At 38.5% G+C, this 10,992-nt stretch overlaps 1 protein-coding gene across 2 annotated transcripts; it reads right to left on the bottom strand.

Moving 5' to 3' along the window:
* Positions 1-24: 24 nt before the first annotated feature.
* Positions 25-10,846, bottom strand: trpc4apa (transient receptor potential cation channel, subfamily C, member 4 associated protein a). Of its 2 annotated transcripts, XR_008904969.1 has the most exons (20): positions 10,565-10,846; positions 8,737-8,865; positions 8,417-8,533; positions 8,239-8,293; positions 8,080-8,135; positions 7,867-7,995; positions 7,275-7,476; positions 6,881-7,069; positions 6,603-6,745; positions 4,950-5,081; positions 4,801-4,859; positions 4,620-4,721; positions 4,443-4,526; positions 4,065-4,155; positions 3,226-3,366; positions 3,025-3,136; positions 2,330-2,442; positions 1,997-2,203; positions 1,069-1,696; positions 25-687 (listed from the first exon to the last, which is right to left on the bottom strand). XR_008904969.1 is itself a non-coding variant. In XM_056734376.1 (19 exons), exons 1-19 carry the CDS (start codon positions 10,739-10,741, stop codon positions 1,559-1,561), a joined length of 2,376 nt encoding a protein of 791 aa, XP_056590354.1. In that variant the 5' UTR covers positions 10,742-10,846; the 3' UTR covers positions 25-1,558. The 2 variants fall into 2 exon arrangements, 1 of the variants encoding a protein (XP_056590354.1); XM_056734376.1 differs by having other exon boundaries at positions 25-1,696.
* Between the last annotated feature and the right edge of the window lie 146 nt (positions 10,847-10,992).

The raw sequence follows: 10,992 nt of genomic DNA on the forward strand, positions 1-10,992 counted from the left end.
TAATCACCTTTGAACTCTCAGAGGCAGATTTTCGAATTCAGGTTTATTTAAAGCATTGTGTTTACTGGTATTGACAGATACATGACTTTTGTTTTTGTAAACTTAAATACAGAGCTATAGTATTTAAATCCTAATCCAACCCATGTGCGACACGAACCAAATCCTGATTAAACAAATGAGACATTCAGCTCCTAGATGTGTTTATGTACCACTCATTCAACTCAAATGAACATTTCTTCACAGTCACACCAACTATACACATTCAAGAATTCCTAGGATCAAAGGAAGTGTCCCAAAAACTCATAGTAGCATTCAATCCCCCTCATATGAATTGTATGAATTTGTTTGCGAAATGCAGAGCACCGTGACACAACGTTAGGAAAAAGTCACCCTGCGAACATTTTACAAAGGTAAAAGCTAAGCAACTCTTGTGAATACATTAAGTCACTTTTACATAGGAACTTTTGCATACACAGTGAAGTTAGGTGTGCAACAGAATAAGCCACAGCATTGGAAAGCATGCTAGAACTATAAAAGGTCAAATAAATGAAACGAGGTAGTTGATTGGAAGTTTTCTAAACTAGCTCTGCTACCAATTTAAACAAAGCGACCACAGAGGAACACCTCTCCGGCCAACAAGCAGGAGCCACGCGTGTTTGAGCGAAACAAAGATTGTCACCTGCCAGCCTGTAAAGTAAGAAATGGTTATTTAGTGGTTTGTTACAAAACAAACATGGCAAAATGAAGCTCAAGGCTAGCTAAGATATTTATGACAAATGTGTGAGTGAACCTGCATAGTTTAACATCTTCAGCCCCCCCAAGATATGATTTATTGTCAGCAATAAACAATGCATCAATAACTACTGTTAAAAATTAATTCATACCAAAGAATTAAAACTAGAATAACTGAAAATCACATACTTTGCATGTAAGGAAATCATTAGGGAAACCGCTTTTGATGATGTCATTACATAAGAGCAAAATTACATTGAAAAAGAAAATAAATAAGACTCCAATTTGTTCTCTGCTCTCAGTCATCTATACTGTACAAAGATATTAACGTCAAACCTTCTGACAATCTTTCAAGACGATGTTCATCTGCACACTCTGTCCAGTACAGTGTTTTACCGCCTGCTTCTTTATCGAGGATGAACCCGCCAGATCCAAGTCAGAAACTTATGCTGACCACCAAACCTTTACTTGAACAGATTTGTTGGATTCAACACCAATTCACTTTCTGTCTGCATTAAAGGCCCCACAAAATTCAACAGAAAGAATCACTTAAATAACACCGGTTCAATTCAGAAGTTCAGCTTATATGTTAGCCTTCCAGCTTCTGTGTTCCCTTAAGTAACCGGGATGGGGAGATCCTTTGCGCTGTGAGCTGGAGCTGAAGTGGATCATGGACGGCAGGGAAGAATGGACGGCTCATTGAGCCACTGCTTCCAGAGGCGGTTCTCTGAGCTCTTCGGACCGAATGAGAGCAAGACGAGCAGCCCCGGCCTCTTTCCCTACAGCACAGCCTTGCCTTGCCCTGTCCCGACCCAACCCCCTGAAGTCAAACTTCTAGAGGGTCTCTGTCTAATTCCATGTAAGGCTCATCTATGTAGCTGATAATGGCACAAGGAGAAGTCCTGTCCCCTTCGAGCAGGACTGAAACAGACTCCTTCCAGAAACTGAAGGGAATACATGAGCTCTGTGGAAAAAAAGAGACACACATAACTACCTGAACAAGTTTTCAACAGAGGCTATTTAACCTCTAACAGGTGTTTAATTAACATGTAATGCCTGTTTTTAACCAAATAATGCCCTAAAGGCCTTGGGGAGACCCAAAGGCCCCTTTGGTGACTCCAGGAGAACTTTGTATTTCTTTTTATTAAATAATATTTTTTGTGTGCAAAAAATCAGGCAAATAATATTTAGGCGTGTGCATACAAAGGGGTGGAGCTTAAAGGTTCCAGCTGAAATCTGCCATCAAATAGATGTGTACACTCACATTCTCCAGGCAGGTGCTGTCCTTGTCTTTGTTGAGGTAGTGATGCTGCCAAAAACGCAGCAGGTTGTGGAAGTTGTTGAGGAGGCAGCCTGGGTATTTCTCCGAGTATTCCTTTTCCCGCAGGTTGTTCAGGTAGAATGGTAGCTTCCCTCTCCGTCGGGCCAGCATCAGAATCACTAGGCTGGTGTTGAGACAACTCACGTTCTCCTGTAAGAACAGTCCGATAAAAATCAAGAAAAGAGGAATGACCACCATCAATTGGAATATTCAGATGAGACCATATTAAATAGGAAGTAAAAAAACCAAGATGTCTGAAGAGCACTGTGGTCTCACCTGTGTCAGGGTTTGCACATTGATGATGTTAATAAGCCTGAAGAGAAAGGACAGCCTGTTCTCCACCCGAGCCATATAGGACAGCAGACAGCACTCCGAGAGAACTTCAACTACTGCAGACACAAACACACAGACTTTATTTACTGCCTTTCATAACAGATCAATTCAGAGCAGATCAATTTAAAGTTCAGATGAATGCTGTTAATCCATCATTGTCAACACAGAACCCATCTAGAAGACAAACTTGAAAACCACCAAAATATTTTAACATAAATATGACGGGGAAATGCAAATTTGTTTTCTAATAGTAGACAGTAGTTTGTAATATCCTTGTCATTATTTGAAGACAATTTTGAATTGCAACACCAAAATACCTATTGGTGTGCTATTGCAGGACTAAACAGCGTTTTTGTGTGTAATCTGCAAAATGACCTCAAAAAGACGGCAGCTAGCAGCTCTCAAGACTCATCTTTCACATTCCAATCCGTCAAATGCAAAAGAATTATGTGGAACGCAGTGGACACACGAGTCATCTGGTAAAGTAATTTACAGTGAAAAAATAACCCATCTGCTGATCAAATCTCCAGAAGTTACCTGGAGGACAATTTCTGAACATTTATCAAACAATTTTCCTCTAAAAGCCTCTCATAGTACATTTCTAGCTACACTCCAGGAGCACTGCAACTAAACTTTACCGTTTACGTCGTCAGTCTGGCTTTCGAATCGATCCAGAGAGAGAACAATGCAGCGGACAAGCATGTTGGAGTCCACCAGAGAGCTGTTGATCTGGTTGAGGAATACCTGGAACTGAAGAAGAGATGTCCAAGTCAAGCACATAACCAAACCTTGAGGTTAAAAACACTGCCATTGCCTGTTTGTGTTGTTGTTGGTGGTACCTTTTCCTCTGTGTTGACATAAGTGTTGAATCTCTTGAAGGCATCAATGTTAAATTTCATAAGTTCTCCAAGCAGGTCAAAGTAGCTCTGCAGGACATCCCTGGACTTGCAGCCGCTGTCGATGATGCAGAAGAGAATGTGCTGGAATGCAAGAAAACGCACTATTAGACAAAAAAACTGTTATTGTTCATATAAAGAAGCATTTTAGGAAAATGTTCAATGCTAGACAAAAGTACCCCAGAGGTGCTTATCTTTCAACATTTTACAAAATATTTATTTTGTGTTTAACAAAACAAAGACATCTTTAAAGCAATTTGTCTGACTATGGTGGTCTATGGCTGCCAAGAACTGTTTGCTCGCAAGCATTCTTCCAGATATCTTTCTCTGTGTTCATCAGAATAAAGAAATAAAGAAAGACTTTGAACAACTCCAGGGTGAGTAAACGAAGACAGAATTTTTTAGTAAACTGTTCCCCTAAAGAGATACTTCAAGCAAGATCTGTTTAAATTTCTTTGTTCTGATGAACACAGAGTAAGATATTTGGAAGAATGCTTATAACCAGACAGATTTTGGCCCCCGTTGACTACCATAAAAAAATACTTTATTGTTTTTCGGTTCTGTTGATTACGAAAGACATTTTGAAGAATGTAGGACAGCAAACAGTTCTGGGGCACTTTTGACTACCATTGTACTTTTTCATACTATGGTGGTCAATGGTGGGCAAAACTCGAAGGTGAGTATATGATGATAAAATTTGATTTTTGGGGTGAAGAATCCCTTTTTTAAGTAAAACAACATTATGGCTCATAGGATTTATGCGTGTATGCTGATGTCTTTACCTCCAGCAAACCTCTCTTCAGCAAAAACATCTGGTCTGCATATGAGGTGGCGCCTCTAAGGAAGCTCTCGACAGCTCTGGCCTGCCAGAACCTTTAGACAGAGACCATGACATCAGAACATACAAGCATTTTTACTTCACGTTTAAAATAAAATGATCTGCCAAGCATTTCCATTTGGAAGAACAAACACAAGAGGTGGTATACAGGAAGAGACAGCAAGATCTCATTTTCCTTCATTGTACTGTCCACTAACTTCTTCACATTTTACTCTCGTGTTCTACTTTAAATGCCGAACAGGTTTAGAATGGCAAGATGTTGCATAGTTTCATTATGAGGAAACTATGCTTATCATGCACATGCACAAGAATAATACCTCACCTGAATGAAGAATCCGGTGGTTCCCTTTTCATAACAGTGAGGAGGCGTGTGAGAAGCCCTTTCTTACCATCGCACACCAAACTCCTGAAAGACCACAGAGATATAACCAATGATGTTTATCTTCTTGAGAACAATCATTTAGGACATGCTGCAAATGCTTTAAAATCTCAATCATACCTGTCAGTGTTCACCAAAGCCTCCACCTCAGGGATGTTAGCTTTCAATGAGATGGCACTCAATTCATTCAGCTCTTGAACATTCAGAAGCAGATACTTATTTCTGTAAACAAAGAAAACGTATTAATGAAACCGTTCCTCTAGCAATTCATAAAATTACGCCATTTGAGGTTGTGACTTACTCGTGGTGGTCACTGAAGCTCTGCAGTAGCCTCAAGAACTGGATTTTAAATGAGATTTCCTGTGAAATAAATAGCAAACAGGAAAACAAGACTCATGAGAATTAAAGTCGGCTCATTGCTGAGATATGATTATTAGAAATGAAACTCACAGGACTACAATCGCAATTCTCATTTTGTCCGTGGACAACATGATTAGAGGCAGTGAATTTCCTCCAGATGAGCTTGTCAAAGAGGTTATTGAGGCCAGGAATCAAATGAAACTCAGCCAACATTTTGTGCACCTAAAAGATTGGAATAAACGAAGATGAGAATAGGAAGATTCATTACAGATCAGTTAAAGGGATAGTTCACCCACAACATTTCTATTTATGCAACCCTTTAGTTGTTCCAAATCTGTATAAATTGCTTTGTTCTGTTGAACACAAAGGAAGATATTTGGAATAGGGATGTGCGAGACTAGTTGGTTAAGCTGTAAACTGCTACTAGTCGACATTAAAAACAACAGTCATTACATACTACATTACATTACATCTAAATTACATACTAAAACAATATGTTTGATAAAATAATTATTAATAGTCTTTAAAAGTGTATGAGGAACGAAATGTTTGAATTTTAGGTCGGATCCAGCTTGTGTTTCATTTGTGCCAATTGCAGCACGCTAAGAAATGACCACTTGAAAGACGAGTTGTCGGGGTGTTTTGAATGAGGAAAACGGGTAGGTTTTACGCAAACTATGACATATCAAAGATGCATAATAATATTTTCACTGGAGCCATGCGTAACCATACTGTATTGGGTTATTGACGTGATGTGGAAAATGCGGACGGAAGCGTGGAATGCTGGCATAAAACGAAAAAGTAGATAATAATCTAAAGCTACATATAGTTATGTAAACAATTACGAAATATAAATATTTTAATATTTAAAATGCATAAAAGACGGACTGACTTTATTTGATGCCAGAATGAGCTACAAATGCGGTGAATGCATCTTGAGCACACTCAAGATGAAAATGTCTCAGCTTCTAGATTCACAGAACTTTAAAATGTCTTTTTTATTATAATGTTAATCACAAAAAAGCGCTTGAACAAACATTACCGCTTAGCACTGTTATCTGTGTGGCCTTACGGAGTTTGCGCAGATCCTCATACGGAGTAGTGGTTCACACACATTAAGCTGACTTTCATCCGAGCATAATGCTTGAATTTCCTCAAAAAGAACATGTAAAATAATATTAACATCACAATCACATGCTGACTCGAGTGTTTAGCTTATGTTCTATAAATAAGCTAATATGGTCTGTATGCCTTATTAGCGGCTTTTTTATTCGCTCTGCACAAGATCAAATGCGTTCTGTAGCTTGTTCTGTACTTTTTGTCTATTGCTTTCTATTCGCTTTGTTTATACAAATTGCTTTGCTTTATAAATAATAAAAACATGATATAATGTAGGCTACCTTGTTTGTTGATAGGCTATAGGACTACCCTAAATATAACTAGCAGGATACTTAAATTGCGATATAATAAAAAAAATTCAACATCATTTAAATAAACTAATCATTAAACATTTGTTTTTAAGCTTTTAATTAATTGTTGTTAAATATTATATAATATAAAGTTTCATTTTTACTAAAATTTTACGATCATAACGTAAGGAAAGTGAAACACATATGACTGTTTTAGCTACATTAAATATAGGATATGAACAGTTTGATTAATAGCCTGAAGTTAACTTGGGGTCAGGTGTGTGCGTTTCCGATGAAATGTTCTATACAGAGATTTTACACTGACAGCTCTTACCTGGTTTCTCTGTCGACCCATGAGCAGAACACACAGCACGTAAAGAACCTCCACCTTATACATGATCTCATGGACGATCTTCATAGACTGTGGCAAACGTTGCCACTGCGGGATGGAGACCAATGAGCTCTCATCAGACGACTCTAAAGATGAAACATTTTAATTAATCCACATTTCTAGACATGAAAACCCTGTGAATCCAGGCAAACGCAAACAAATATATTTTACACACTAGGCCACATGGCACATATATACATAGAATAACTTGGCAATCTAACCTGTGCTGCTGTGCTCGGTTTCATCCGTCGCTATCTGCATGAGCGCATCAAGCACAAGCGTGTTGTCAAGCCAGTTGTACCATTCTTCCAACTCCTGCAGGAAGTTTGGTGTTCCGGTCGCCTCAGAAACCTTCCGTGTGGCCAATTTACACAAGCGCTCAATGAAGCCAGGGATGTTTAGGAGGGTGACTGGACCAAACAACACATATCGCTATTATTTCTGCTCTTTTCACTCAAACTCAGCACAGAAAATAAATCTCTAGAAAAATTCCTCTCTTTCTATAAGCAGCTGTTGTCACCATAAGGCAAATATCCCTTCATCGATGACCTAATTCTCCACAGATCTTCAGAAATTATTCTTGGTGGCATTACTCACAGTTTGTATTCGACCTACCCTGGTTGACTTCAGCACAAGAGGGGCTGGTGTTGCGTTTCTGCTGCGCATTTTTAGCCAAGAGGGTGTGTTTGTCATCGTTCCCCACATCAGGCTCGGAGATGGTGACGGACAGGATGCGGCAGAAGTTGGCGAGTTGCTGCTGATCGAAGCTCTGCACTAGTCCAGAAAGATCAGGGATCCACTCCAACTGAATCATCTCCTGAGAAAACAATCATTTTAAAATAATCACGTTAGTGCCAAATGTGACCCTGGTCTTCAGTAGCAGGGGAACATTTTTAGGAAAAGCCAAAAATACATTGTATGGGTCAAAATGATAGATTTTTCTTTTATGCCAAATATCATAGTGTAATTATTCAGCAAATGATGTTAAAATCTCGATTTCGAAAATGTTACCCATAAGACTGGTTTTATTGTCCAGGGACACAAATGGATTTGAGAAAAACTTTTTGATCCTGGGATATTAATATTATGCTTAATATGATATGATAATTAAAATGCTTAACAGCATTATGAGAAAACAAGGTGAGACAACGATAGGACTGACTGGAGATGCAGATAATGGTCTTAAATAAAGAGATTAAGCACTGACCTTTTTAACCCCAAGAATATCCTCAATTAATGTTGCTGTTTGTAAGAAAGTCTTCTTATTTGTCATCAAAGTAAAGAGAAACGAGACGAAATCATCTCTCGTTGCCAGGCTTTTCGTGACACCTTCCATCTGCGGAAAACAACACATGACTTATTCTGGTTATTCAGTTACTCTATTATCAAATATTAAATAGGAGGTGAGATCAATACTTACACATATGCAGCAGTTGTAGAGCACACTAAGGCAGTCCTTGACCAAGTCATCATTCACTAAAAGCAATTAAAAATGAAATGAAATTAAACATTCAGTAACAACATGCACCAAATATCAACGGATGAGATCAAATATTATTTGTGAAATATCTCGACTTACTCTTGGGCTTTTGTAATGTTGTCAGGGTGGGTCTCATCAGTAGCTCCACCAGCAGCTAAGATGATAAAACAATCACTCATAGACTCATTTAGTGCTGCAGCTAATGCTTTTTAATAGTCAATTCATGTAAAGTATCTTTCATTTGTGTTCTGAGAAAAAACAGAACTGTAGAACTCACATCTACACCGCCAAACAGATCAAAGGTGTATGTGTTTGGAAAGGTGGACTCCTGTGCTGCCTTTCTGTCCTCCGTTACAATAGACATGGCCTCCATTGACAGCAAAGATGACAGCTCCTAGAACAATGAAACAAATAACATGTCAAGATGATGACAAACCAATGCAAAGACATATGAAGCCTGTATAAATACATGTGAAGTCTGCACTGAAATGACACAGATATTTAAAAAACCTATCCTTTGGGATGAGCAAACGAACATAACTGTGACATGGTTTGCTTAACTTTAAAAGACGTTCAGTTTTAAGGATAAGACATCACCTTGAGCACAGCTTGTGTGCGGGTGAAGTCACTGTTAAGGTGGCTGCTCTCGTAAAGCTCTTGTACAAGGACTGGAATCCCGTGCCATTTCTCCCGCTTATCTCTCTCCTGGAGGAGAACTTCTGGAAGCTGGAAACAAGACATAAGCAGCCAGATTTTGCATTTCTGACAGTTCTTCCAAGGCGTTTTGTGTAGGCTCTGGGAATTGAACTCATAGCTTTAATATTACCACAAATCTCTACCGGCAGAGCTTAAGGAATGGTTCAGGTTTAAGGCTTCGGCTCTGCATAAATAAAACGCAAGGAGATGTCAACCAGCGACCATGATGTTTTCTTGTTTTTCACTGTGCACAACACAACCAACCTTTCATGCATTGTAAAAGAAGTTACACGATTAATTAGATGGACTTCAAAAAACAAATAACAAAATTAGCACTAAACCTCAAAATAACGCAAAAATGACACGCAAATAAGTGTGACACAGAAGACCAAAGTTCAGTATGCAAATATTCAAACAACCTCGCTGCCATTTACATTTTTAAAGGATGTTACGCAAGTTATTAACGTCCCTCTATTATCAAGGAAAAACAAGTGTCGATACACAGTGAACTCCTACAAGCACATTAATAAAAGCCACTACATGTGTAATTAATCCTAAATAATGTAGGTATAATAAAACATTTACATTAATGTACATAATGCTTGCAATAAAAACAAGGGGGTACCTAATAATGTTCTATTCATTTAGGTTTGTAAAAGATTTAGGCTTCAACTTTAAATGACTGACACTCAATACCATATTTCATCATTTTATTTGTGCTTTCTATTAAAAGTCACTTTAATAAGTACCTGTCTAAGTCATACTGTAGATGCTGACATACATTTTATAGCATTTAAGATAGACTACATAACACAGCCAACTACATGCATAAATTGTATACATTACAGATCGCATTACATGAAACCTGTATAGAGTTTCATTCTCTTAATACAAACCTTGTATGATTTAGGACACATTTTCAGTTAAATAAAGCTCTGTATCTACTTAGATGGGAAAGAAACCTCAACTTGTCAATGTGCAAACATTATATGTCTAGGCGTTACCTCTCCAGTTAAATACATTTGTGAATAGACTCAAACATTGTGACTAATGTGAGGTGATTGCTTGTGAAATGAAACTGAAACCTGTTAGGCTTAACGGAGTAAACTTCACAGGATCAGATTATCTTGTGCCCTGTCAAACTCAACACAACATTTTACATAATTCAAGATCACACTCCGGGCGTGAACGAATAACACACACAAACTCAAGCCCTATTTACATGGCCAATTAAGACGTGATTATGATTCATAAATGGGGGAAAAGACAGAGAATATGGTCTGGTTATAAATAAATTATAGATAAGACAGCTCGCTAGGCTGTCAGAAATCTGAATCAGCTGTTGTTAAACATTGTATGATCGCGGACTGGTCTATGCGTATTGCTTATTTATATTAAAAAACAAATCCGTGCATACGTCTTGAACTTGCTTTTGTTTGGGATAACCTGTTTTTAAAGTCTTGTTTAAACAATAATATCCTCGGACAACCAATCCCAACAACCGGCTCTCCGTCTTTCTCTGTCTCGAATCGTTTGTTTTTTAAATCCCACCGATCATTCGACTGAACGTGTATTATGAGAATTAAGGTTAGATAACTTTTAGGTCAAAGTTAAGCGTTGCATCCGTCCTTTTTCGTTGCTTAACTTAAACGTTGATCGACGGTTCAGAAAGCGAACCCCTGACTTACAATAGCCTTTCCCCGCGAGGGTAACAAACTCTCCCGTTTACCTGTGTTCCTCTACTGAACCCTCTGCCACCGATCTGACTGTGCCGTATTCTGGTGAGGACATTTCTGTTACGAGTCCTTCTCTTTCCTCCCGTCCAAGGGGACTCGGGCCCCAGTTGCGTCGCCATTATTTCGTCTTCCTGAACTGTTCCAAACAGGAAGTTCAAATCGCTCCGCATTCGACGCTCATTCCTGTGCGCCGTGCGCCCTCGTGTGGACGGTGTCTAGTACTGACCAGCAGAGGACGATGTGCTCTTTTGCATTAAGGCAGTAAACGATCGATCGGAGGATGACAACAAACATCGCGAGATCGTGTATCTTTATTTTGATATCATGTATCTCTTAAGTGTACGTCTGTTGACTTTACAGAAGTCAGAAGCTGTACAAAATATATACATTTAAAAAACAATACAACTTTAAAAAACTTGTT

Source organism: Triplophysa dalaica, chromosome 21 (genome assembly GCF_015846415.1).
Source record: "Triplophysa dalaica isolate WHDGS20190420 chromosome 21, ASM1584641v1, whole genome shotgun sequence".
Taxonomy (NCBI): domain Eukaryota; kingdom Metazoa; phylum Chordata; class Actinopteri; order Cypriniformes; family Nemacheilidae; genus Triplophysa; species Triplophysa dalaica.

Coding starts and splice junctions, on each gene's coding strand:
- trpc4apa (XM_056734376.1), bottom strand. CDS start 10,741: ATGCGGAGCGATTTGAACTTCCTGTTTGGAACAGTTCAGGAAGACGAA. Junction 4,722..4,800: donor AGCTTCAGTGACCACCACGA/GTAAGTCACAAC, acceptor CTTTGTTTACAG/AAATAAGTATCTGCTTCTGA. Junction 2,204..2,329: donor ATGTGCAAACCCTGACACAG/GTGAGACCACAG, acceptor CTGTTCTTACAG/GAGAACGTGAGTTGTCTCAA.